Source organism: Melospiza melodia, unplaced genomic scaffold, assembly GCF_035770615.1.
Source record: "Melospiza melodia melodia isolate bMelMel2 unplaced genomic scaffold, bMelMel2.pri scaffold_246, whole genome shotgun sequence".
Classification (NCBI taxonomy): domain Eukaryota; kingdom Metazoa; phylum Chordata; class Aves; order Passeriformes; family Passerellidae; genus Melospiza; species Melospiza melodia.
The window spans coordinates 14,896-42,659 of NW_026948572.1; the positions used below are offsets into that span (position 1 = coordinate 14,896).

The window sequence follows — 27,764 nt, forward strand, 5'->3', positions numbered from 1 at the left end:
CGCTCCCGGGGGTCTCCGTCCTCCCGCTCTGCTGCGTCCCTCCGTGTCCCCTCCGTGTCCCCTCCGTGTCCCCTCCTCTCTGTCCCCTCCGGTGCCCCCCGGTCCCGTTCGCTGTCCCCTCGCTGTCCCCTCGGTGCCATCCCCGCTGTCCCCTCTCTGTCCCCTCCGGTGCCATCCCCGCTGTCCCCTCGCTGTCCCCTCCGTGTCCCCCTCGGTGTCCTCTCGCTGTCCCCCCGGTGCCATCCCCGGTGTCCCCTCGCTGTCCCCTCGCTGTCCCCTCGCTGTCCCCTCGCTGTCCCCTCGGTGCCATCCCCGCTGTCCCCTCGCTGTCCCCTCGGTGCCATCCCCGCTGTCCCCTCGCTGTCCCCTCCGCTGTCCCCGCGGTGTCCCCCCGATCCCCCCCCGGTGTCCCGGCGCCCCCCGGCCATGCCGCTGCTGCGGAGACCCCCGAGGAGCCGGACCGGGACCCGTTCTCGGCGGACCCCGAGGGTCGCCGCCGCCGCCGCGCCACCCTGGGCGGGCTGGTGGGGCTGGGGGGCACCTGGGGGGGCACCTGGGGGGGCCCTTCGGCCTCCGCCGCCTCCGCGACCCCCGCGGGCGCCGCCGCTCCGAGGACGCGGGGGCGGCGCGGAGAGCCCGGAGGAGGCGGGGGGCGGCAAGCGGGGGGTCGCTGCTGAGGCTGGCCCTGGGCCCGTGGGGACAGCGCGGCGCCGAGCGGGGGGCGCCGGCGGAGGGCACCGGCGGGGGACGGCGCCGAGGGAGCGGCGGGGGAGCGGCGGGAGAGCGGCGGGAGAGAGCGGGACGGCGGCGGGGAGCGGGAGAGGCACCGGGAGCCGCTGTCCGGTGAGTGGGGACAGGGAGGGACACGGGGACATTGAGGGGACATCGAGGGACAGGGACAGGGACGGCGGCGGGGAGCGGGAGAGGCACCGGGAGCCGCTGTCCGGTGAGTGGGGACACCGGGGGATTAGGGACACCGGGGACACCGGGGACACCGGGGGGATTGGGGACAATGGGGGACAGGGACCGGGAGAGCCACCGGAGCCGCTGTCCGGTGAGTGGGGACAGGGAGGGACACGGGGACATTGAGGGGACATCGAGGGGACAGGGACAGGGACGGCGGCGGGGAGCGGGAGAGGCACCGGGAGCCGCTGTCCGGTGAGTGGGGACACCGGGGGGATTGGGGACACGGGGACACCGGGGGGATTGGGGACAATGGGGCACAGGGACCGGGAGCCGCTGTCTGGTGAGTGGGGACAGGGGGACACCGAGGGGACAGCGGGGGACAGGGGGACACGGGGGGGCTTGGGGACAGGGACCGGGACAGGACCGGGAGCTGCTGTCCGGTGAGTGGGGACACCAGGGGGGCTTGGGGACATTGATGGGGACAGGGCATGGGGTCATGGGTCACGGGGTCAGGGGTCAGGGACAGGGGACGGTGACAAGGGACAGGAGGACAGGGGAGAGAGGGACGGGGACATGGGGATGGGAACAGGGGACACAGGGACGGGGACACAGGGGCGGTGACAAGGGACAGGAGGACAAGGGGATGGGGACACAGGGACATGGGGACACAGGGATGGTGACAGGGGACATGAGGACAAGGGGATGGGGACACAGGGACAAGGGGATGGGGACACAGGGACAGGGACACGGGGATGGTGACAAGGACAGAGGGGCAGGGGATTTAGGGACATGAGGTGAACAGGGGGCTTAGGGACAGCGGATGGGACACAGGGACAGGGTGACACGGGGATGGTGACAGGGACACGGGGATGGTGACACGGGGATGGGGGGACATGGGGATGGTGACAGGGACACGGGGATGGTGACAGGGACACGGGATGGGGGACACGGGGATGGGGGACATGGGATGGTGACAGGGGACGCACACGGGGATGGTGACAGGGACACGGGGATGGCGACAGGGACGCGGGAATGGGGGACACGGGGATGGTGACAGGGGACACGGGCATGGTGACACGGGCATGGTGACACCAGAGGTGGCCCTGCGCCCACGGTGCCACCCCGGCGTCCCCTCCGTGTCCCCGCAGTGCTGGAGATCCTGGAGCTCATCCAGCGCCGGCACCTGGTGGCCGCGGACGCCCAGATCATCGCGCTGGAGGCCGAGTGCTCGCTGTCCCCGTCGCGCCCTCCCTCGCCCGCTCCTTCCTCCCCGTCCCCGCCATCCTCCTCCTCCTCCTCGTCCCCTCCGCCGTCCCGGTGCCCGCCGGCGGCCGCGCGCCCGGGACGTGGCCCTGCTGTACCGGGCGCTGCTGTCGCAGCTCTGGGCCGTGGTGGCCGAGTCGGTGGCGTCGCCGCCGCCCGCCGCGCTGGCGCCGCTGCGCGCCGTGGTGGCCGTGCTGGAGCAGGAGGAGGCGGCGGACGCTCGGTGCCCGCCGGGGGCGCGCCCGGGGCGGCCGCGGGCGCTGCGGCGGCGCTGGCACGAAGCCGTGGCCCGGGCGGCCGGGGAGCGGCTGGCGCAGGTGGCGCCGGCGGGCGGGCTCGGGGCCAGGCTGGCCGCGCTGGCCGCGAGGGTGGTGGGGGACCTGGGGGTCGTGAGGGGCCGCGTGGCCCCCGAGTACCCGCCCGAGTGGGGGGCCACGGGGGTCTACGCCCGCGGGTACCACCGCGCGCTGGGGCAGCAGGTGACGGCGCTGGCGCAGCGGCCGCTGGACGTGGCCGAGATGTACCTGCTGCTGGACTGGCACAGCAACGCCTACCCCAGGTGAGACGCCCAGAAATGTGCTCACAGGTACGCCCACCCCAGGTGAGACACCCCAAAATCTGCCCTATGGCGATGGCTGCCCCCAAATGCGCCCCATAGCAACGCCCACCCCAGGTGAGACACCCAGGAATGTGCTCACAGACACACCCACCCCAGGTGAGACACCCCAAAATCTGCCCCATGGCGATGGCTGCCCCCAAATGCGCCCCGTAGCAACGCCCACCCCAGGTGAGACACCCCAAAATCTGCCCCATAGAAATGGCTGCCCCAAATGTGCCCCATAGCAACGCCTACCCCAGGTGAGACACCCAGGAATGTGCTCACAGACACACCCAGCTCAGGTGAGACACCCAAAATCTGCCCATAGAAATGGCTGCCCCAAAATGTGCCCCGTAGCGACGCCACCCCAGGTGAGACACCCAGGAATGTGCTCACAGACACACCCAGCTCAGGTGAGACACCCAGAAATGTGCTCACAGACACACCAGCCCAGGTGAGACACCCGGAATGTGCTCACAGACACACCCAGCTCAGGTGAGACACCCCAAAATCTGCCCCATAGAAATGGCTTGCCCCAAAATGTGCCCTGTAGCGACGCCCACCCAGGCCTGTGAGACACCCGGGAACCTCAAAGTCTGCCCACGTCCCGATGTCCCCACTGTCCCCAGTGTCCCCAATCCCTCCAATGTCCCAATGTCCCCAATGTCCTGATGTCCCCAATGTCCCCAATGTCCCCACTGTCCCAGGGAGGTTCTGGGCACCCCGAGGTGGGGGCGCTGCTGCGGGCGCAGGAATTGGGGCCCCTCCTGCCCCCGAGACCCAGCGGGACCTGGAGAGATCCTGCATTGCCGCGGTGAAGGTGGGGGACAGTGGGGACATCGGGGACATCGGGGACATTGGGAACATTGGGGACATTGAGGACATTGGGGGGATATTGGGGACATTGGGGGACATCAGGGGGACATTGGGGACATCGGGGACATCGGGGACATTGGGAACATTGGGGACATTGAGGGGACATTGAGGACACTGCAGGGATTGGGGACATTGAGGACACTTGGGGGCATTGGGGACATTGGGGACATTGGGGACATTGGGGGGATTGGGACATTGGAGATTGGGGACACTGGGGACACTGGGGGGACATTGGGGACATTGTGGGGACATTTGGGGACAGCGGCGTGCCCACGGTGTCCCAATGTCCCCCGGCAGGCCAAGGTGGAGGTGGCCGTGGCGGCAGGAGCTGCAGCTCAGCGAGGACAGGTGGCCCGAGGATGTCACCAGCCAGGACATGGAGGACGGGCTGGCCACGCGTGTCACCGGGGTTTGTCCCTGTCCCCTGGGGTGGCACCGGGGTGTGGCAGTGCCACCACCAGGGATTGTCCTGTCCCCATCTGCGTGTGGCAGTGCCACCACCTTGTCCCTGTCCCTGGGGTGGCAGCTGGGGACACGGTGGCAGTGACAGCCGTGAGGGGACAGTGGTGGCCAAGGGGACACTGTGGCAGTGGCGGTGTCACCATGCCTCAGGGGACGCCACCGTGGTTGTGTCCCCACACCTGTGGCGTCCTTGTCCCCACAACTCAGGGGACATCATGGCCTTGTCCCCACAGCCATGGTGGCCATGTCCCCAGACCCACGGTGTCCCTGTCCCCATGGTGTCCCTGTCCCCATGGTGGCACTGTCCCTGTCCCCATGGTGTCCCTGTCCCCATGATGGCACTGTCCCCACGCTGTCCATGTCCCCACGCTGTCCCTGTCCCCACACTGTCTCTGTCCCCCACGCTGTCCCTGTCCCCACGCTGTCCCTGTCCCCACGGTGTCCCTGTCCCCACGCTGTCCCTGTCCTGTCCCTGTCCCCACACTGTCCCTGTCCCCACGCTGTCCCTGTCCCCACGCTGTCCCTGTCCCTGTCCCCACACTGTCCCTGTCCCCACGCTGTCCCTGTCCCACGCTGTCCCTGTCCCTGTCCCCACGCTGTCCCTGTCCCCACGCTGTCCCTGTCCCTGTCCCTGTCCCTGTCCCCACGCTGTCCCTGTCCCTGTCCCCACGCTGTCCCTGTCCCTGTCCCCACACTGTCCCTGTCCCCATGCTGTCCCTGTCCCCACGCTGTCCATGTCCCCACGCTGTCCCTGTCCCCACGCTGTCCCTGTCCCTGTCCCCACGCTGTCCCTGTCCCCACGCTGTCCCTGTCCCCATGGTGGCACTGTCCCTGTCCCCACGCTGTCCCTGTCCCTGTCCCCTGTCCCCACGCTGTCCCTGTCCCCACGCTGTCCCTGTCCCTGTCCCTGTCCCACGCTGTCCCTGTCCCCACAGTGTCCCTGTCCCCACGCTGTCCCGGTCCCCACTCTGTCCCTGTCCCCACGCTGTCCCTGTCCCTGTCCCCATGCTGTCCCTGTCCCCACGCTGTCCCTGTCCCTGTCCCTGTCCCCATGCTGTCCCTGTCCCCACGCTGTCCCTGTCCCTGTCCCTGTCCCCATGCTGTCCCTGTCCCTGTCCCCACGCTGTCCCTGTCCCCACGCTGTCCCTGTCCCTGTCCCTGTCCCCATGCTGTCCCTGTCCCTGTCCCCACGCTGTCCCTGTCCCCACGCTGTCCCTGTCCCCACACTGTCCCTGTCCCTGTCCCTGTCCCCACACTGTCCCTGTCCCACGCTGTCCCTGTCCCCACACTGTCCCTGTCCCTGTCCTGTCCCCACACTGTCCCTGTCCCCACACTGTCCCTGTCCCCACGCTGTCCCTGTCCCTGTCCCCACGCTGTCCCTGCCCCACGCTGTCCCTGTCCCTGTCCCCACGCTGTCCCTGTCCCCACACTGTCCCTGTCCTGTCCCTGTCCCCACACTGTCCCTGTCCCTGTCCCCACGCTGTCCCTGTCCCCACGCTGTCCCTGTCCCTGTCCCCACGCTGTCCCTGCCCCCACGCTGTCCCTGTCCCTGTCCCCACGCTGTCCCTGCCCCCACGCTGTCCCTGTCCCTGTCCCCACGCTGTCCTGTCCCACACGCTGTCCCTGTCCCCACGCTGTCCCTGTCCCCATGCTGTCCCTGTCCCCACGCTGTCCCTGTCCCCGCAGCTGCTGCGGGCGCACGTGGACCGAGCCCCCAGGTGACCCCCGAGTTCGGCCGGGAGATGGCGCACAGCCTGCTGGGAGTGCTGGTGGCCTTCCTGCACAGGTGGGACACCTGGGGACACCTGGGGGACACCTGGGGGACACCTGGGGACACCTGGGGGACACCTGGGGGACACTTGGGGACACCTGGGCACACCTGGGGACACCTGGGGGACACCTGGGGGACATGGGGGACATGGGGACACCTTGGGGACACTGGGAGATGGCGCACAGCCTGCTGGGAGTGCTGGTGGCCTTCCTGCACAGGTGGGACACCTGGGGACACCTGGGGACACCTGGGGACACCTGGGGGACACCTGGGGACACCTGGGGGACACCTGGGGACACCTTGGGGACACCTGGGGACACCTGGGGGACACCTGGGCACACCTGGGGACACCTGGGGACACCTGGGGGACATGGGGGACATGGGGACACCTTGGGGACACTGGGAAGATGGCGCACAGCCTGCTGGGAGTGCTGGTGGCCTTCCTGCACAGGTGGGACACCTGGGGACACCTGGGGGACACCTGGGGGACATGGGGACACCTGGGGGACACCTGGGGACACCTTGGGGACACCTGGGGGACACCTGGGGGACACCTGGGGGACATGGGGGACATGGGGACACCTGGGGGACACTGGGAGATGGCGCACAGCCTGCTGGGAGTGCTGGTGGCCTTCCTGCACAGGTGGGACACCTGGGACACCTGGGGACACCTGGGGGACATGGGACACCTGGGGGACACCTGGGGACACCTTGGGGACACCTGGGGGACACCTGGGGGACACCTGGGGACACCTTGGGGACACCTTGGGGACATTGGGAAAACCTTGGGAGATGTGGGAACACCGGGATGTGACACAGAACGGGACATGGGGACACCCTGGGGACACCGGGATGTGACAGAGGACAGGACATGGGACACGGTGGGGACGCCCCTGGGGACATTCAGGGGACACCTTGGGGACACTCTGGGGGACGTGGGGACACCAGGATTGTGACGCAGGACGAGGCCAGGGCTGCAGGGACATGGGGACACCCTGGGGACACCCTGGGGACACCCTGGGGACACCTTGGGGACACCAGGATGTGACACAGGACATGGGGACACCCTGGGGACACCCAGGACACCTTGGGGACACCTTGGGGACACCAGGATGTGACACAGGACATGGGGACACCCTGGGGACACGCTGGGGACACCCTGGGGGACACGGGGACGCGCCAGGTGACCCGAAGGCCACATCCCCCGCGGGATGATGCCGCCCCCCGGCAGTGCCACCACCGCGCCCCGGTGACGCCGCCGTCCCCTTCCAGCTTCCAGCGCAAGGTCGAGCGGTTCCTGGACGCGCCCGGTGAGGCGCCGCCCCCCGAGGCCACGCCCGGCCGCGCCATCGCCCTGGCCAACTGCTGCCCGCCGCTCAGGTGAGGCCGCCGCACCCGTCCCAGGTGTCCCCGGGGGGGGGGGGGGGTGACGCCGTGATGTCACCCCGGCGTCACCCGGTGTCGCCGCCAGGGCGTTCGCGGAGCGGCTGGCGCAGTTCGGGCACGCCGAGAGCGAGGGGCCGCGGCGGCAGGCGCACGCGGCGCTGGACAGGGTGACGCGGGCGTGCGGCCACCTCCTGACGCGGCGGCTCTTCGAGGAGCTCAAGGTGGCGCCGGGGGTGGCAGGGGACACCTGGGGGCGTGGGGTTGGTGACAACTGTGGGACGTGGTGGCCGCCGTTGGGTTGGGTTGGGTTGGTTGGGTTGGTGACAACTGTGGGACGTGGTGGCCGCCGTTGGGTTGGGTTGGGTTGGGTTGGGTTGGTGACACTTCTGGGACGTGGTGGCCGTGGTTGGGTTGGGTTGGGTTGGGTTGGGGTTGGTGACAACTGTGGGACGTGGTGGCCGCCGTTGGTTGGGTTGGGTTGGGTTGGTGACACTTCTGGGACGTGGTGGCCATCATCAGGTGACAACTTTGGGACATCATGGCCATCATTGGGTGTTGGGTTGGGTGACAATTGTGGGACACGGTGGCCATCATGAGGTTCTGGGTTGGGTTGTGCTGGTGACACCCACGGGACACGGTGCCCATCATCGGGTGCTGGGTTGGGTTGGGTTGGGTTGGGTTGGTGGGTTGGGTTGGGTTGGGTTGGGTTGGGTTGGGTTGGTTGGTTGGGTTGTGCTGGGTGGCACCCATGGGACACGGTGCCCATCACCAGGTGCTGGGTTGGGTTGGGTTGGGTTGGGTTGGTTGGGTTGGGTTGGTTGGGTTGTGCTGGTGGCACCCATGGGACACGGTGCCCATCATCGGGTGCTGGGTTGGGTTGGGTTGGGTTGGTTGGGTTGGGTTGGGTTGGGTTGGGTTGGTTGGGTTGTGCTGGTGGCACCCATGGGTCACGGTGCCCATCATCGGGTGCTGGGTTGGGTTGGGTTGGGTTGGTTGGGTTGTGTTGGTGGCACCCACGGCACACGGTGCCCATCATCGGGTGCTGGGTTGGGTTGGGTTGGGTTGGGTTGGGTTGGTTGGGTTGGGTTGGTTAGGTTGGGTTGGTTGGGTTGGGTTGGTTGGGTTGTGCTGGTGACACCCACGGCACACGGTGCCCACCATCGCCGGTGCCACCAGCGCCCCGTGGTGACGTCCCCGCGTCCCCACGTCCCCCAGCCGCACTTCGGGAAGCTGATGAAGCGCAAGTGGCTGACGAGCTCGGACGCCTTCGACGCCATCGTGATGCTCGTGACCGGCTTCGCGCAGACCCTGCGGCCGCTGCACCCCGAGCCACACCAGGTGTGACACCTGGGACACCTGGGGACACCTGGGACAGCTGGGGACACCTGGGGACAGCTGGGACACCTGGGACAGCTGGGGACAGCTGGGACACCTGGGGACACCTGGGGACACCTGGGACAGCTGGGGACAGCTGGGGACACCTGGGACACCTGGGGACACCTGGGACACCTGGGGACACCTGGGACAGCTGGGGACACCTGGGGACACCTGGGACACCTGGGGACACCTGGGGACAGCTGGGGACTGCTGGGACACCTGGGGACAGCTGGGGACAGCTGGGGACAGCTGGGGACACCTGGGACACCTGGGGACACCTGGGACACCTGGGGACAGCTGGGGACAGCTGGGGACACCTGGGGACACCTGGGACACCTGGGACACCTGGGGACACCAGGACATCAGGGGCTGGGTAACAGCTGTGGGACGCTGGGACATCAGTGTGAATTGGAGTTGGGTGACGTTGTCGGGTGTGGCTCCAGGTGACACCACGGGCACGGTGGCTGCAGTGCCACCACCAGGCGTGGCTCCAAGGTGGGCATGGTGGCCACGCCCAGGTGCTGCTCCAGGTGACACCATGGGTGTGGTGGCCGCAGTGCCGCCATTGGGTGCCACTCCAGGTGACACCGTGGGCACGGCGCCATTGCTGGGTGCTGCTTTGGGTGGCACCACAGGTGTGGTGCCATCACCAGGTGTGGCTCCGTGTCACACCATGGCCACGGTGCCACCACCAGGTGCGGCCCCAGGTGGGCACAGTGACATCACCAGGCGCTGCTCCAGGTGACACCATGGGTGCAATGACCACTGGGTGACACCAAGGGCATAGTGGCCCCTCCAGGCGACGCCACGGCCACGGTGCCACCACCAGGCGTGGCCCCAGGTGGTGGTGACACCTTTCTGCCGTGCCAGGTGCTGGTCAGCGAGCTGCACCGCCGCGTTCTCATCGAGTACGTGCGGCCGCTGCTGCAGGGGCGCCTGGTGTGCGCCTCGGCCAAGGCGCGCGCTCCGCGTGGCCGCCCGGCTCGGGGACGAGGCCCGGCAGCTCCGGGAGCTCTTCACGCGCCTGGTGAGACCCCCGGGACCCCCGGGGACCACCCAGGGCCGTGGGAGGGGGGACACGTGTGGGTGACACCCATGGGACATCATGGGGTTGGGTTGGGTGGCGCCCATGGGACATCACGGGGTTGGGTTGGGTTGGGTGACACCCATGGGACATCACGGGGTTGGGTTGGGTGACACCTGTGGGACATTGTTGGGTTGGGTTGGGTTGGGTTGGGTGGCGCCCATGGGACATCGCTGGCGATTCGGATGGGTGACATCTGTGGGACCCTGCTGGGTTTGGTGACACCCACGGGACATCGTTGGGTGTTGGGTCGTTGGGCTGGGCGGCACCCATGGGACATTGACCAGTGCCACGTTGGGTGACACCTCTGTGACATCATTGGGTGGAGCGACGCCCGTGGGACATTAACGGGTTGGGTGACATCCCTGGCACCTTGATCGGTGTTGGGTTGGGTGGCACCCATGGGACATCGTTGGGTGTTGGGTGACATTGACCACTGCCACACTGGGTGACATTCATGGGACATCGTTGGGTGCCATGTTGGGTGACATCCCATGGGACATCGACCAGTGCCACACTGGGTGGCACCCATGGGACATCGCTGGGTGTTGGGTTTCTCTGTTGGGTGACACCCATGGGACATCGTTGGGTGCCATGTTGGGTGACACCCTGGGACATCGACCAGTGCCACACCGGGTGGCACCCATGGGACATCGACCAGTGCCACACCGGGTGGCCGCCCCGGCCGCGGCCGCTCACCGCGGTGTCCCCGCCGTGCCCAGGACTCGGCGTCGCCCTGGCTGGACTCGGTGGTGCCGCGGCTGCGGGAGCTGCTGGTGCTGGAGGACACGGCCGCGCTGCAGATGGAGGTCGGGGCCCTGGCCAGGGACTTCCCCGACGTCCGGTGGGTCTGGGGACACGAGGGTGGCACCGCGGGGGTGGCACTGGGGTGACACCATAGGGGCGACACAACCAGGGATGGCACCAGGGTGACACGGCCGGGTGACGCTGCAGGACCCCCGCGAGGGTGACACAACCGCGGGTGACACCGCGGGGATGGCACCGCGGGGGTGCCACAGCCAGGAGGTGACACGGACGGGGTGACACAACCGAGGGTGACACCGCGGCGCTGCCCCGCCCTTCCCGGCGGGCCCGCACCGGACGCGGCCGCTCCCGGGGGGACCGAGCGGGGCCGGACCGGACGCGGCCCCTCCGGCCCTTCCCGGCAGCGCCCGCCCCGCTGCCCCCGCCGGGAAACGGCCCCGGCCGAGCGCCAGCGGCCCCGCCCCGAGCCGGCACCGGGGACACGCGCGGGGACACCGGGGATGGCGACAGCCATGGGCACAGGGGGGACTTGGGGGGGTTAAACCCGAAATTTGGGGGCTGGGACCCCGAAAATCGGGGCAGGGCGAACCCTGGAGGTGCCGGAGCCCAAAATCCGCCCCAGCCGCGGCTCCGGGGGGTTTTTGTCACCGCTGACCCCCGGTGTTGTCCCCGTTATTGTCCACCCACCCCGGCGCCATTGTCCCGTTATTGTCCCCTCGCTGTCCCCCACCCCCCCCCCCCGGGTACCACTGTCCCCTCGCTGTCACCCTGGTGTCATTGTCCCGTTATTGTCCCCGTTATTGTCCCCTCACTGTCCCACTGTCCCGTTATTGTCCAAGTTATTGTCCCCTCACTGTCCCCGTTATTGTCCCGTTATTGTCCTCGCACTGTCCCCCTCACTGTCCCGTTATTGTCCCGTTATTGTCCCGTTATTGTTCCCCCGTTATTGTCCCCTCACTGTCCCGTTATTGTCCCGTTATTGTCCCCTCACTGTCCCCTCGCTGTCCCCTCAGGCACAGACACGTGGCCATTGTCCCATTATTGTCCCCGTTATTGTCCCCTCACTGTCCCGTTATTGTCCCGTTATTGTCCCGTTATTGTTCCCCCGTTATTGCCCCCTCATTGTCCCCTCACTGTCCCGTTATTGTCCCGTTATTGTCCCCTCAGGCGCAGACACGTGGCCGCGCTGCTGGACGCGCGGGGCCTGCGGGCTCAGGGGCCCCGCCGGGAGATCCTGGGGGTGCTGCAGGACCTGGGGGGGGGCTCGGAACCGGAACCGGGCCCGGCGCCGCCCCGGTGCCGCGCGTTCTTCGCCGAGCTGGCGGCGCCGCGCCCGGTGCGCTGCCTCCCGTTCCAGCTGCGGCTGCCGCGGCTCCCGCGCCGCGGCCCCGCCAGGCCGCCCCCGTGACGGGCCCGGCAGGGGGGACCCCTCCCGGTTTGTCCCGGCTCGTCCCGGTTCGTCCCGGTTCGCCCCAGTTGGTCCCCAGTGTGTAAATGATGCCATAAATCAATGGAGGTGTTTGTTGTTCTTGGGGACACTTTGGGGACATCCCCCCGGGCGGGAAACACCCCGAATCCCTGAGTCCCAGTTGGTCCCAGTTGGTCCCAGTTTGTCCCAGTTGGTCCCAGTTCGCCCCAGTTGGTCCCAGTGTGTAAATGCTGCCATAAAATCAATGGTGGTGTTGTTGTTCTTGGGGACACTTTGGGACAGGTTGGGGACATCTCCTGGCGCGGGAACACCCCGAATCCTGAGTCCCAGTTCGTCCCAGTTCGTCCCAGTTGGTCCCAGTTCATCCCAGTTCGTCCCAGTTCGTCCCAGTTCATCCCAGTTGGTCCCAGTGTGTAAATGCTGCCATAAATCAATGGAGGTGTTGTTGTTCTTGGGGACACTTTGGGGACAGGTTGGGGGACATCTCCTGGCGCGGGAACACCCCGAATCCCTGAGTCCCCAGTTCATCCCAGTTCGTCCCAGTTGGTCCCAGTTCATCCCAGTTCGTCCCAGTTCATCCCAGTTGTCCCAGTTTGTCCCAGTTTGTCGCAGTGTGCAAATGCTGCCATAAATCAGTGGTGGCCTTGCTGTTCTGGGGACACTTTGGGGACAGTCCCCACCGCATCCCCTCCCGCGGCTCCTGCCGGGCTTGGGGACAGCCCTGGGGACATTCGGGGGGGGGGGGGGGGGAGGCGACCACTTGGGTGTGTCCCCCCCCTGTCCCGGGTCAGGAATAAATCGGGATCCGGGCAGGAAGAGGCGACAGCGGGCGACAGCTAAAAATACCCGGAGCGACCGGGGCCGAGGGCGGGACCGGCACCGGGAGCGGGAGCGGGGGGCGCCGGGTTCAGCCCCGGAGCGGCGGCGGCGGCGGAAGCGGCGGCCCCGGGAAAGGGAACGGGGGCGCCGGGCGGGGGGGGGACGCTTTGGGGGACAGTTTTGGGGACACTTTGGGGACAGTTTGGGGACACTTTGGGACAGTTTGGGACACTTGGAGGACAGTTTGGGACAGTTTGGGGCAGTTTGGGGACAGTTTGGGGACACTTTGGGACAGTTTGGGACACTTGGAGGACAGTTTGGGACAGTTTGGGGCAGTTTGGGGACAGTTTGGGAACACTTTGGGACAGTTTGGGGACAATTTGGGACAGTTTGGGGACACTTTTGGGACAGTTTGGGGACACTTTGGGGATATTTGGGGACACTTTGGGGATATTTGGGGAGGGGTGACAGCCTCGGCAAAGGGAACGGGGGCGCCGGGAAAGGGGGGACGGGGAGGGGGACACCGAGGCTTGGGAGGGGGCGCGGGACACTTTGGGGACATTTGGGGACAAACAAATTGGGAGAGGATCCCAAAAAACTGGGGGCAAATCCCAAAAACTGGGAAAGGAGTCCCGAAACTGGGAAAGGAGTCCCGAAAACTGGGAGAGAATCCTGAAAACCGGGATCAGGATCTCCCGAACTGGGAGAGAATTGACACCAAACTGGGAGAGAATCCCCCAAACTGGGAGAGAATCGACACCAAACTGGGAGCGCCCCCCCCAAACTGGGAGCGCCCCCCGCTCGGTTCCTCTCCCCGCGCTCCCCCTGGCGGTCACTGCCGGAACTGCAGGCGAGCGGGGGGCATTTCCCCCAGAACCCCCCAAAACCCCCCAAAATCTCCCCCAAACCTCCCAAAATCTCCCCCAGACCCCCCAAAACCTCCCCCAGACCCCCCAAAACCCCCCAAACCTCCCAAAATCTCACCCAGACCCCCCCAAACCCCCCAAAACCTCCCCCAAACCTCCCAAAATCTCCCCCAGACCCCACAAAACCTCCCCCAGACCCCCCAAAACCTCCCCCAGACCCCCCAAAACCTCCCCGATTCACCCCAAAAACACCACGGGGGCCGCGGGAGCCGCTCAAGCTTTTATTGGCCACGTTTTGGGGGGGGGGGTTGCGGAACGAGCGCGGACCGGGGGGGGGGGGTGGGGGAGGGGCAGAGACCCCGAGAGGGGGGGAGGGGGGGGGCGGTGAGACCCCCGGGTGGGCACGAACACGGCACGAACAATAATTATCCTCGATATAATTAATAATAAAAAATTAAACATCTCCCGCGCAACAAAAATAGATTTATATACGGGGGGGGGGGGGGAGGGAAGGGGGCGGAGCCAAGGCCAAGCGGGGGGCGGGGACACGGGAGGGGACAGGTGGGACACACCTGGAGGCGGCACCTGGAGGTGCGGGGGGACCCCCTGGACGGGACGCGGAGGTGACAGAGTTGGAGGCGACCTGGTTGGTGGCACCTGGAGGGGACACCTGGCGGCCCTCAGGGGACGTGCAGGTGACAAAGTGACACCTGGAGAGGGCGGCGGTGGCCCCTGGAGCCCCTCGGGGGGGGCACACGGGCCAGCTCCAGGGGGACAGAAATGACACGGGGACCTTCTGGGGGCGGGCACGGGGACACGCGGTGGTGGCATCTCCAAAGGGGCGGAGATGGCACCGGGACCCTCCTGGGGACCCTCAGCGAGGGCTCGGGGACACCTCGGGTGCCACCAGGGACGGGCTGGGACATCTCCGGGGGGACAGAGGTCCTGGAGGGACCCTCGCGGTCACCTCGGGGGTGACACGGAAGCTCCTGCGGGCGGTGGGAATAGGGTGGTGGCATCTCCAGGCACCTCCGAGGGGACAGGGACGCCACGAGAAGGCGCTGAACGGGGTGGGGACATCTCCAGAAGGGACAAAGAATCCCGGAGCGACCCCGCCAGGAGGGTGACAAGAACCAGGATCGGCCAAAAACGGCGCCAAAAAAAAAAAAAAACCAACCCCCCCCCCCAAAAAAAAAAAAAAAAAAAAAAAAAAATTCAGGGGGAAAAAATATGCGAAAAATAACGAATCCCACCAGAACCGGGGAAAAAAAAAAAAAAACCCCAAAAAAACAAAAAATCCCACCAAAACCGGGGGTGGAAAACAAACAAACAAACAAACAAACAAGCCACCAAAAAAAACAGCACAGGTGGAGGTGACCTGGAGGTGTCACCTGGAGGTGACAAAGGGGACACAGAGGTGACCAAGCGCCACCTGTCCCGTTCACAACGCGAGGGGGAGCTCAGGTGGTCCGAGGAGGAGGAGGAGCCCCGCGAAGGTGACAAAGTGACACCCGGAGGTGACAAAGGGGACACAGAGGTGACCAAGCGCCACCTGTCCCGTTCACAACCTCAGGTGTTCCGAGGAGGAGGAGGAGGAGCCCCGCGAAGGTGACAAGGTGACACCCGGAGGTGACAAAGGGGACACGGAGGTGACCGAGCGCCACCTGGAGAGGGTGGAGGCGACACCTGGAGGTGACAAAGGGGACACGGAGGCGACAAAGCGCCGCCTCTCCCCGTTCACAACGCGAGGAGCTCGGGGCAGCTCGGGCGGTCCGAGGAGGACGAAGCCCGGTGGCGGGCGGGCGGGGCGGGGGTGACGCGGAGGTGTCACCTGGAGGGGACAAAGTGACACCTGGAGGTGACAAAGTGACACCTGGAGGCGACAAAGGGGACGCACGGAGGCGACCGAGCGCCGCCCGCCCCGTTCACAACGCGAGCAGCGAGGGGGAGCTCAGGCAGTCCGAGGAGGAGGAGGAGGAGGAGGAGCCCCGGTGGTCGCCGCCGTTGCCGCCGCTCCGCCGCTGGCGCCAGGCTCCGCGCGGGGAGGATGAGGAGGAGGATGAGGATGACGAGGACGATGAGGAGGAGTTTCCCTCTGGGTGGGGGGACACAAACGCGGGGGGCGCCGCGTTAGGGGCTCCCCAGCAGCGGGCGCCGGGCACGGGGCCCTGCGGCGCGAGGAACCACGGCAGCGGCGGCGGCGGCGGCGGCGGCGGCGACAGCGGGGCCTCGCCGGGGCTGCTCACCTCGGAGGAGACGGGCGCGGCGGCGGCGGCGGCGGCGGCGGGCACCGCGGGCACGGCCACGGCGGCCGCGGCGGCGCCGACGTCCTCGAAGGGGACCTTGCAGGCCGGGGCGTGCGCCACCAGCACGAACTCCAGGCGCTCCTTCTCCTTGCGCAGCTCGGCGATCTCCGACTCCAGCTCGGCCTTCTCCTCCTCCAGCTGGTCCGTCTCCTGCGGGGCGGGCGCGGTCAGGGCCGCGGGGACACCCGCGGGTGGCCCCGGTGTCCCCCCGGTGTCCCCAGGCGGCACCGAGCGTCACCGCGGTCTTTGTCGCCCTCCCGTGGCCGTCCCGTGTCACTGCGTGTCCTTCTGGGCGTCCCCAAGTCCCGGGGACAGCGCCATCGGTGACCTGGCAATGTCCCCAAGTGTCCCTCGGGGTCGCTGTCCCTTCCCGTGTCCCTGGGTGTCCCCAGGTGTCCCTGAGTGTCCCCTCAGATGTCCCCAAGCCTGGGGACAGAGACATCAGGGGCGCGGGGACATCTGCAGGTGGCCCCGGGTGTCCCCTCAGATGTCCCCAAGCCTGGGGACAGGGACATCGGGGACACGGGGACATCTGCAGGTGGCCCCGGGTGTCCCCTCAGATGTCCCCAAGCCTGGGGACAGAGACATCGGGGACACGGGGACATCTGCAGGTGGCCCCGGGTGTCCCCTCAGATGTCCCCAAGCCTGGGGACAGAGACATCGGGGACATGGGGACATCTGCAGGTGGCCCCGGGTGTCCCCTCGGGTGTCCCCAGGCGGCACCGAGCGTCACCGGGGTCTTTGTCGCCCTCCTGTGGCCGTCCCGTGTCACTGCGTGTCCTTCTGGGCGTCCCCAAGTCCCGGGGACAGCGCCATCGGTGACCTGGCAATGTCCCCAAGTGTCCCTCGGGGTCGCTGTCCCTTCCCGTGTCCCTGGGTGTCCCCAGGTGTCCCTGAGTGTCCCCTCAGATGTCCCCAAGCCTGGGGACAGAGACATCAGGGGCGCGGGGACATCTGCAGGTGGCCCCGGGTGTCCCCTCAGATGTCCCCAAGCCTGGGGACAGGGACATCGGGGACACGGGGACATCTGCAGGTGGCCCCGGGTGTCCCCTCAGATGTCCCCAAGCCTGGGGACAGAGACATCGGGGACACGGGGACATCTGCAGGTGGCCCCGGGTGTCCCCTCAGATGTCCCCAAGCCTGGGGACAGAGACATCGGGGACACGGGGACATCTGCAGGTGGCCCTGGGTGTCCCCTCAGATGTCCCCAAGCCTGGGGACAGAGACATCGGGGACACGGGGACATCTGCAGGTGGCCCCGGGTGTCCCCTCAGATGTCCCCAAGCCTGGGGACAGAGACATCGGGGACACGGGGACATCTGCAGGTGTCCCTGGGTGTCCCCTCAGATGTCCCCAAGCCTGGGGACAGAGACATCGGGGACACGGGGACATCTGCAGGTGGCCCTGGGTGTCCCCTCAGATGTCCCCAAGCCTGGGGACAGAGACATCGGGGACACGGGGACATCTGCAGGTGGCCCCGGGTGTCCCCTCGGGTGTCCCCAGGCGGCACCGAGTGTCACCGGGGTCTTTGTCGCCCTCCTGTGGCCCTCCCGTGTCACTGCAAGTCTGTCTGGGTCTCCGTCCCTCCATCCCTGAGTGTCCCCCTCGGATGTCCCCAGGTGTCCCCAGGTGTCCCCGGATGTCGCTGTGGCCCTCCCGTGCCCCCTCTGAGTGTCACCAGGGGCTCTGTGGCATTGCCGTGTCCCCTGAGTGTCGCCAGGGTCTTTGTCACCCTCCCGCGTCCCTGCGTGTCCGTCTGGGTCTCTGTCCGTCCATCCCTGGGCGTCCCCAAGTCTGGGGACAGCGACATCAGTGACCTGGCAACGTCCCCAGGTGTCCCTGAGTGTCCCCCCTCAGATGTCCCCAAGCCTGGGGACAGAGACGTCGGGGACACGGTGACATCGACAGGTGTCCCCCCAGGTGGCACCCGGGGTCCCTGCGGCGTTCCTGTGGCCCCGAGCGTCCGTCTGGGTCTCTGTCCGTCCATCCCTGGGTGTCCCCTCAGATGTCCCCAAACCTGGGGACACCCCTCAGGCTCCCCCTACGTCCCTAAGTGTCCGTCTGTCCCTTCCCTTGTCCCCTTGTCCCCACTGATGGCACTGTCCTCATTCTGTCCCCTCAGATGTCCCCGAGCCTGGGGACGTCTCTGGGTGTCCGCCTGTCCCCTCCCGATGTCCCAAACTCCGAGGACATCGCCACCATCACCGGTGACACTCCTGTCCCCGCCTGATGTCCCCAAATGTCCCCAACTCTGAGGACATCGCCACCATCCCTGGGGACGCCTGATGTCCCCAACTCCGAGGACATCACCACCAGCTGGTGACATCCCTGTCCTCTCCTGATGTCCCCAAATGTCCCCATCTCCCCTCTCGATGTCCCCAAGTGTCCCCAAGTCCGAGGATGCCGCCGCCATCACTGGCGATACCGCGGGCCCTTGGGGACAATGCCACCCCCTGGCGGTGATTGCTGTCGCGACAGTGTCGCTATAACGTCGCGATAGTGTCACAATAGTGCCACCCCCTGGCGGCGATTGCTGTGGCGATAATGTCGCAATAGTGTTGCGATAATGTCCCGATAACGTCACTCAAATGCCACCCCCTGGCGGCGATTGCCATCGCGATAGTGTGGCGATAGTGCGGCGATGATGTCGCGATAGTGTCGCGATAGTGCCGCGATAGTGCCGCGATAGTGCGGCGATACTCACCGCCTGCAGCCGGTCCGTCAGCTCGCGGCGCCGGTTGCGACATTTGGCCGCCGCCAGTTTGTTCCGCTCCCGCCGCACGCGGCGCTTCTCCTCCTCCTCGGGGGTCAGCTGCGGGCACAGGGCACAGCGGCGTCACCCGGTGCCACCCCCGTCTGTCCCCTGTCCCTCTGTCTGTCCCTCTGTCCCCTGTGTCCCCCTTGTCCCTCTGCCCTCTCATGTCCCCCCGTCTGTCCCTCAATCCCCTGTGTCCCCCCTTGTCCCTCTGTCCCCTCCATCCCTCTGTCCGTCCGTCCCCTCTCACTGTCTCCTGTGTCCCCCCTGTCCCTCTGTCTGTCCCCCTGTCCGCCTCCATCCCTCCATCCCCCTGTCTGTCCGTCTGTCCCCTCCAGTCCCTCAGTCCCCCTGTCTGTCCGTCTGTCCCCTCTCACCGTCTCCTCCGTCCCGTCCATCCCCTCCATCCTACCCTGTCCCTCTGTCTGTCCCCCTGTCCATCTGTCCCCTCTCACTGTCTCCTCCTGTCTGTCCCCCCGTCTGTCCCCCCGTCTGTCCCTCTGTCTGTCCCCCCGTCTGTCCCATCCATGCCCTGTCCCTCTGTCTGTCCCCCGTCTGTCCCCTCTCACTGTCCCTCTGTCTGTCCCTCTGTCCGTCCCCCGTGTCCCCTCTCACTGTCCCGTCCATGCCCCTGTCCCTCTGTCTGTCCCCCGTCTGTCCCCCTGTCCGTCCCACCCTCTCACCGTCTCCTCGCGGCCCCGCCGCGCCCGTGCCCTCGGGGCTCTGCCTCCCGGTGCCGGTGCCGGTGCCGGTGCCGCTCCCGGTGCCGCCCCGAAGCCGCCGCCGCCCAGGCCGGGGCCGCCGTAGCTCGGCCCGGGCAGCTCGTAGGGGTCCAGGGCCGGGGGCGGCGGGGGCGGCTGCGCCATGGCGGCCCCCGGGGCCACCGAGGAGATGAGCGTGGGCTGCACCAGCCACTGCAGGTCCTGGCTGGTGGTGATGGCCGTGACCGTGGGCACGAAGGAGCCGGGCATGTCCCCCAGGGCGCTGCACTCCTGAGGGGACACGGGGGGACAAGGGGGGACACGGTTAGAGGGGTGACACCGATGGGGACACTTGGGGACACAAGGGACAGGGGTTAGAGCAGTGACACCCATGCGGTGATGGCCGTGACCGTGGGCACGAAGGAGCCGGGCATGGCCCCCAGGGCGCTGCACTCCTGCGGGGACACGGGGGGACACGGTTAGAGGGGTGACACTGATGGGGACACGGTCAGAGCCATGGGGGACACCAATGGGGACACGGTTAGAGCAGTGACACCCATGCGGTGATGGCCGTGACGGTGGGCACGAAGGAGCCGGGCATGTCCCCCAGGGCGCTGCACTCCTGAGGGGACACGGGGGGACAAGGGGGACACGGTTAGAGGGGTGACACTGATGGGGACACTGGGGACAGGGGGGGACACGGTTAGAGCAGTGACACCGATGGGGACACTTGGGGACACAAGGGACAGGGGTTAGAGCAGTGACACCCATGCGGTGGCACAAGGGAGCCAGGCATGGCCCCCAGGGCGCTGCACTCCTGCGGGGACACGGGGGACACGGTTAGAGCGGTGACACCGATGGGGACACAAGGGACAGGGGTTAGAGCAGTGACACCCATGAGGTGATGGCCGTGACCGTGGGCACGAAGGAGCCGGGCATGTCCCCCAGGGCGCTGCACTCCTGCGGGGACACGGGGGACACGGTCAGAGCCATGGGGAACACTTGGGGACACGGTCAGAGGGGTGACACCGATGGGGACACGGGGGACAGGGGTCAGAGCAGTGACACCCATGCGGTGATGGCCGTGACGGTGGGCACGAAGGAGCCGGGCATGTCCCCCAGGGCGCTGCACTCCTGCGGGGACACGGGGGACAAGGGGGGACATGGTCAGAGCCATGGGGGACGTGGGGGGACAAGGGTTAGAGAGGTGACACCGATGGGGACACTTGGGGACACAGGGGACAGGGGTTAGAGCCATGGGGGACACTTGGGGACACGGTTAGAGGGGTGACACTGATGGGGACACGGTGAGAGCCATGGGGGACATGGGGGGACAAGGGTTAGAGAGGTGACACCGATGGGGACATTTGGTGACACGGGTTAGAGAGGTAGAGGACACCTGGGGACACGGGGGGACACAGTTAGGGGGTGACACCGATGGGGACACCGGTTAGAGAGGTGGGGGACACTTGGGGACATGGAGGGACATGGTCAGAGCAGCGGGGGGACACGGGGACATCGCTGGGGACATCCGCGTCCAGATCCGGGAGGTGACACCCTCGTGTCCCTGTCACCCACAGGTGACACCCTCGTGTCCCTGTCACCCCCAGGGACCCCCAAACCCACCTCGGGCCAAATTTTGGGCGCCCCCTCCCCAAAATCCGAGACCTGGAGGGGACCCCGAGGGTCCCCAGGTGACACTGCCACCCCCAGGTGACGTCACAAGGGTCCCCAGGTGACACCGCCACCCTTTGGGACCCCCCCGAGGTCCCCAAATCCGCAAGGGGGCGTGGCCAAGGCTCACAGGAGGGCGTGGCCAATGCTCGGAGGGGCGTGGCCAAGGCTCGGGGGGGAGCGCGCCCATCCCCGCCGGTGGGCGTGGCCTAACCCCCGTTCACCCCCGCTCGCGTGGGCGTGGCTCCGCCGCAAAGTGGGCGTGCCCGCCCCGAGGTGGGCGTGTCCCCCTCCCGTCTCCCTTGGCGACGGCACCAAAGAGAGAGAGGGGGGGGGGGGGAGGGGACACCCCAAAAATAACCCGCGCGCTCTGCGTGCGTGCGTGCCGCGTCACCGCCGCCCGCGACGTCACTGCGCGCGGCTTACGCACGGCCCCGCCCCCCCGGTGCTGCTCCGCTTCATCCTCCCCCCCTCGCCCTCCTCATCCTCCCCGTCCCCTGCTCATCCCCACGCCCCCGGTACCGGCGGCGCTCACCTGCGCGGCCCCGGCGGCGGCCGCGGGCTCCCGAAGGAGTCGAGCGGCGACAGGTACTGGGACTCGGCCGAGGGCGACGAGCTGCACCGGGAGCCCGAGTCGTAATCCCCGGGGAACCCCTGGAACATGGCCCCGGGGCCGCGGGGGCCGCCGCGCCGCCACAAAGCTGCGGGGTCACGCCGTTAGCGCCGGCGGCATCACGGGGCGGCTCGGGTCGGTGCGCCGGTCAGGCTCCGGTGAGTGTCCGGCGTGCCCCGGTTGAGCGGCTGTGAGCTCCGCTGCGTCCGTGCCGCGCTCCGGCTGTGCGCTAAAAGCTCCGGTACCGAGCGCCGGTGTGTCCGGTAATGCGATAAAAGCTCCGGTACCGTCCGCTACAAGCTCCGGTTCGCCGGTACCGAGCTCCGGTGCGTCCGGTTATCCGCTAAAAGCTCCGGTAGCGTCCGTCCCGAGCTCCGGTTGTCCGCTAAAAGCTCCGGTATCGTCCGTCCCCAGCTCCGGTTGTCCGCTAAAAGCTCCGGTTATCCGCTATAAGCTCGGTACCGTTCGCGTCCAGCTCCGGTTGTCCGCTAAAAGCTCCGGTAGCGTCCGTGCCGATCTCCGGTACCGTCCGTTCCGCTCTCCGGCGCTCCGTTCCAAACCCCCCTCACGCTCCCCGCTCCATCCGTGACCGGCTCCGCTCGCTCCGGTACCAAACCCCCCAGAGCTGTCCCGGTACAGAATGAATCCCCGTTCCCGCCACGAGCGCCGGTAAATCCGCGCCGAGCCGCGCTCGATCCCCTCGGCCGGGCGCCGGTGCCGCCGCCGGTGTCCGGTTTTATGAATGAACGGGCTCGCGGCGGCCGCGCCGCTTTATACGGCGGGGCCACGCCCCCCCGCGCTGACGTCACGGCCCCCTCCGCCGCCGCCGCGGGACCCCCGCGCCCCCCCCGCGCCCCCCGGGAGCCCCCGGGCCCGGTGCCGTCGGTGCCCGGCGCCGTCTGAGGCTCCCGGAGGCGCCGCCGCCGTTAAGAGGCCCCGGGCAGGGCCGGGAACGGGGGGGATCCCCCGGCCCCGCCCCGCCGGAGTTCCTGTGACGCAATTAGCCAAATATGGCCTTGTCTGGAGTGTTTGTTTGGTATCCTAGCAATGACGTCACAGGGATTCCCTCCGCCGCCGCCGCCGCCGCCGCCGCCGCCGCCCGCCCGTATTAATAGAAACGGGAACGGCCCGCCCGTTCTAGAACGGCACGAAGGGTCCCGGGAGGCGGCACCGGGAACCGGGAACTCCCCCGAGACCCCCGGACCTCCCGGGACCCCCAGACCAACGGGGGATCCCCGGTACCTCCCTCCGGTGAATCCCCCGGTGACCTCCCGGTGTCCCCGAGGAGCCTCCGGTAACCGCCGGTTCCACCATCGGGACCCCCCGGTGTCCCCCATGAGAGCCCCGAGACCCCCGGAACCCCCAAACCAACGGGGAACGCACCGGGATCCCCGGTACCTCCCTCCGGTGCATCCCCCGGTGACCTCCCGGTGTCCCGAGGAGCCTCCGGTAACCGCCAGGACATCCCCCATGAGACCCCCGGGACCCCCAAACCAACCGGGGCATCCCCGGGACCCCCCTCCGGTGCTTCCTCCCGGGACATCCCCCATGAGACCCCCGGAATCCCCCCCGGTATTACCGGGACCTCTCCCGGTAACCCCTCGGGACCCCCCCCCCCCCGGTGCCATCCCGGGCTGAAGCCGGTCCCGGTACCGGGGGGGTCCCGGTTCGGGAGTCCGGGGGGTCCGGGGGTTCTTCGGAGGGTCCCGGTTTAGGGGTCCCGGTTTGGAGATCCCGGTTCGGGTTCCCGAGGGTCCCGGTTCGGAGTCCGGGGGTCCCGGTTCAGGGTCCCGGTTCAGGTTCCCGAGGGTCCCGGCGGGTCCCGGTTTGGGGGTCGCTGGGATCCGGGGGTCCCGGTCCCGTTGCGGCCCCGCGCGCTGATGTCACCGGCGGCACCGGCGCTGAGTCACGGCGGCACCCCCGGTGTGGGGGGGGCGGTTCCCACGCCCTCGGGGTCACCGTTCATTCACCCGCCCCGGCCCCGCCCCCGCCTCCGGTGGCTCCCGGTGCTCCCGGGCCCGGCACGGACCGGGGCTCCCGTTACCGGGCTACCGGGGATCTCGGGATTTTCTGTGCCGTTCCCGGGGTACCGGGGGACCCAGTCCCGTCCCGGGGGTCCCGGTCGGTTCTCGGGGGTCTCGGTCCCGTTCCCGGGATCCCGGGGGTCCCGGTGGGCTCTCGGTGTTCTCAACCCCGTTCCCGGGATCCCGGGGGTTCCGCTCGGTTCCCGGGGATCCCGCTCAGCTTTCCGGGGTCTTAGCCCCGCTCCGAGGGTCCCGGGGGTCCCTGTCCCGTTCCGGGGTCCCTGTCCCGTTCCCGGCGGTCCCGGGGGTCTCGCTCGGGTATCCGAGGTTTTTTCCCCGCCCCGTTTTCCCGCGGTTCCCGCGCTCCCGTCCCGGTAAACACCGCGCGGGTCTCCCCGGATCCCGGTGTCCCGGGGGTCCCGGGGGTCTCTGTCCCGTTCCCGGTGTCCCGGGGGTCCCGGGGGTCTCTCTCGGCTCTCGGGGGTCCCGGGGGTCCCGGGGATCCCTCTGGGGTTTTTCCCGCCCCGTTTTCCCGCGGTTCCCGCGCTCCCGTCCGGTAAACACCGCGCGGGTCTCCCCGGTTACGGCGTTCCCCGCCGGTGACGTCAACACGTCCGGCGTCCCGTGTTTACGTCGCGCGGCAACGGCCGCGGCCATGGCAACGGGGGCGGGGCCTGGGCCGGGGCGGCGACCAATCAGGACAGGGGAGGGGCGGGCCCAAAGCGAGAGGGGGCGGGGCTTGAGGCGCCGCGTTCGCGCGCTTTTGGCGGGGCGGGGGCGGAAATTTGGGGACATTTGGGGACATTTTGGGAAAAGTGGGGACGCCGGGGGCATTGGGGGACATTGGGGACATTTGGGCGGAAATGTGAGGGAAAATGTGGGGAAATTTGGGGACGTTGGGGGGAAATTTGGGGAAATTTTGGGACATTGGGGGGGGGGGACATTGTCACATTGTCACCGGTTTGTCACAAGAGTTTTATTAAACTGGAAGGACAAGAGTGAAATAAAATAAAACTAATTAAATTAAATTAAATTAAAATTAAAAGGACGCGAATGGGGCGTGGCCTCCTCCCCGTGGCCACGCCCCCCTCCTCATTGTCACCTCGGGGCGGGGACAGCGGGGACAGCGGTGTCACTGCGGCTTCACTTTGGCACTTGGCAGCTTGGCCAGGACCCTGCGGGGACATCGGGGACATTTGGGGACATTGGGGGCGTTGGGGACACTTTGGGGACATTGGTGACACTCACCTGGCTCGCAGGTGGCTCAGGTGGCCCCGGGCCAGGCTCAGGTATTGATCGATCTGGGCCTGGAGGGGACAGTTGGGGACATTTGGGGACATTTAGGGACAGACACAATGGTCACACCCCCCCCCCCACTCCCCGTGGTGGCAGTGCCACCCTCGGGTGTCACCGATGTCCCCTCAGGTGTCACCTGGGCGCGTGGCCGTTACCTGGTGGCGCCGGTAGAGCACGGGGAAGGTGAAGGCGCTGACGACACCTGGGCAGGGAGGGGACACGCGCGGGGACACCGGGGGTCACCAACTGTCCCCAAGTGCCCACAATGTCCCCAATGTCCCCCCAATGTCCCCCAAGTGTCCACAATGTCCCCTCATCATCCCCTCAGCGTCCCCAACGTGTCCCCAATCCCCCCAATGTCCCCAATGTCCCCCCAATGTCCCCCAAGTGTCCACAATGTCCGCTCATCATCCCCTCAGCGTCCCCAATGTCCCCCCAGTGTCCCCAATTCCCCCAATGTCCCCAGTCCCTCCAATGTCCCCAATCCCCCCAGTGTCCCCAATGTCCCCCAATGTCCCCAGTGTCCCCAATGTCCCCCCAATGTCCCCAATGTCCCCAATGTCCCCAATCCCCCCAATGCCCCCAATGTCCCCCAAGTGTCCCCAATGTCCCCCAAGTGTCCCCAGTGTCCCCAATGTCCCCAATGCCCCCAATGTCCCCCATTGTCCCCAGTGTCCCCAATCCCCCCAATGTCCCCAATGTCCCCCCAGTGTCCCCAATGTCCCCAATGTCCCCAATGCCCCCAATGTCCCCCAAGTGTCCCCAATGTTCCCAGTCCCCCCAATGTCCCCAATGTCCCCAGTGTCCCCCCAGTGTCCCCAATGTCCCCAATGTCCCCCAAGTGTCCCAGTGTCCCCAATGTCCCCAATCCCCCCAATGTCCCCGCAGTGTCCCCAGTGTCCCCTCTCGTACCCGCTGCCAGCAGTGTCACCCCGTTGCAGGCGGCCCCCACGTAGGTCAGCAGGTAGAACAGGAAGGCGAACTGCGGCCACCAAGGTGACGTTGGCACTGTCACTGTCACTGTCACCGTCACAGGCGGTGCCACCCACCCACCCCCCCCCGTGCCACCCGCAGCGCCCGGTGCCCGCTGTCCCCAATGTCCCCGCTGTCCCCACTGCCCCCTATGTCCCCAATGTCCCTCAATGTCCCCCCAATGCCCCCAATGTCCCCAAATCCCCCCAATGTCCCCCATGTCCCCCAATCCCCCCAATGTCCCCCACAACTACCAATGTCCCCAATGTCTCCCCAATGTCCCCCCAATGCCCCCACTGTCCCCATTCCCCCCAACACCCCCCATTGTCCCCAGTGTCCCCAATGTCCCCCTTGCACCCAACACCCCCATTGCCCCCAATGTCCCGCCATTGCCCCCAGTGTCCCCATTGTCCCCATTGCCCCCAACACCCCCCAGTGTCCCCATTGCCCCGGTGTCCCCAATGTCCCCATTGCCCCCGGTGTCCCCTGTGTCCCCCCAATGTCCCCATTGTCCCCAGTGTCCCCAATGTCCCCATTGTCCCCGGTGTCCCCGGTGTCACCTTGAGGGACTCGGGCACGCTCTGCACCAGGAAGAGCCGGGTGAGCGTCCGGGCGGGCCGCCGCCGCGTGCCGGGCCAGGATCCGCGCCCAGCGCTGCTGCTGCTCCTCGCTGAGGGACCACGGCTGCGCCCTGGGGACATTGGGGACATTGGGGACAGCATTGGGGACACTGGGGACATTGGGGACACGCGAGGAAGAGGAGGGTGATGGTCAATGCATGCCCAGCGCTGCTGCTGCTCCTCGCTGAGGGACCACGGCTGCGCCCTGGGGACATTGGGGACATTGGGGACATGGGGACATTGGGGACAGGCACACGTGAAGAAGAGGAGGGTGAGGGTCACTGTGTGCCCAGCGCTGCTGCTGCTCCTCGCTGAGGGGCTCTGGGCCCTGGGGACATTGGGGACATCATTGGGGACATGACTGGGGACATCATTGGGGACAGCCACGGGGTCAGGGGACGGCCCTGGGGACAGCACTGGGGGACAGAAGGACAGGGACATGGGGACAGGGTTGGGGACACAAGGACAGAAGGGCAGAGGGACAGCACTGGGGACAGAAGGACAGTCATGGGGACAGAGGACAAACATGGGGACAGGGATGGGGACAGGGACAAGGGGACAGGGATGGGGACAAAGCCACCAGGGGCCACCCTGATCTCTCTTGGGGTGGCAGGGAGGGGACACTGGGGGTGGCAGGGGAGGGACACTGGGGGTGACACGGGGGGGACACCCCCTCAGGTGTGACTCACCTGGCCGGGGTGGCAGGGAGGGGACACTGGGGGTGACATGCAGGTGACACTGGGGGTGACACTGGGGGTGACACACCCCGTCAGGTGCAACTCACCTGTGCGGGGGGGGCTCGGCGCCCGGCGGCCGCAGCGCCCGCAGGAGCAGCCGGCGCAGGCGCAGGGGGACGGTGACGGCCAGCACGGCCAGGGCGGCGTGCGCCAGCACGGCCACGGCGCTGAGGCGCGACAGCGCGGCCAGCAGCGCCAGCGACGCCAGCAGCGCCAGCGCCGAGCGCACGGGCACGCGCCACAGCAGCAGCTCCCACGCTGGGGACGCGACAGAGAGGGGACACAGAGGGGACAGCGGGGGGACACGCGTGTCACAGTGAGGGGACAGCGGGGGGACACGCGTGTCACAACAAGGGGACAGAGAGGGGACACGCGTGTCACAACGAGGGGACAGAGAGGGGACACGCGTGTCACAGTGGGAACAGCGGGGGGACACGGGCGTCACTGCCATTGCCACTGCCACA

The 27,764-nt window shown here is 67.6% G+C and overlaps 2 protein-coding genes and 1 long non-coding RNA gene across 3 annotated transcripts; 1 reads left to right on the forward strand and 2 right to left on the reverse strand.

Annotated features, from left to right (window-relative positions):
* The first annotated feature begins 426 nt into the window (after window positions 1-426).
* LOC134433754 (tumor necrosis factor alpha-induced protein 2-like) lies at window positions 427-15,419 on the forward strand. The gene is given in 13 exon segments (XM_063182466.1): window positions 427-524; window positions 704-843; window positions 2,055-2,165; window positions 2,206-2,728; window positions 3,941-4,052; window positions 7,108-7,256; window positions 7,348-7,483; window positions 8,478-8,600; window positions 9,510-9,605; window positions 9,607-9,666; window positions 10,446-10,567; window positions 11,656-11,892; window positions 15,176-15,419. Coding segments are annotated over 13 exon segments (2,151 nt in total).
* LOC134433755 (protein FosB-like) lies at window positions 14,112-22,465 on the reverse strand. The gene is given in 7 exon segments (XM_063182467.1): window positions 14,112-15,061; window positions 15,171-15,848; window positions 15,903-16,058; window positions 18,613-18,720; window positions 19,347-19,655; window positions 21,574-21,594; window positions 21,597-22,465. Coding segments are annotated over 6 exon segments (1,020 nt in total). The 5' UTR covers window positions 21,702-22,465; the 3' UTR covers window positions 14,112-15,061; window positions 15,171-15,527.
* A 2,234-nt stretch (window positions 22,466-24,699) lies between these two features.
* Window positions 24,700-27,379, reverse strand: LOC134433753 (uncharacterized). Its single transcript, XR_010031707.1, has 6 exons — window positions 27,348-27,379; window positions 26,504-26,634; window positions 25,884-25,953; window positions 25,127-25,173; window positions 24,924-24,982; window positions 24,700-24,850 (listed from the first exon to the last, which is right to left on the reverse strand). It is a non-coding gene; the product is annotated as an uncharacterized LOC134433753 (long non-coding RNA).
* Window positions 27,380-27,764: the final 385 nt, after the last annotated feature.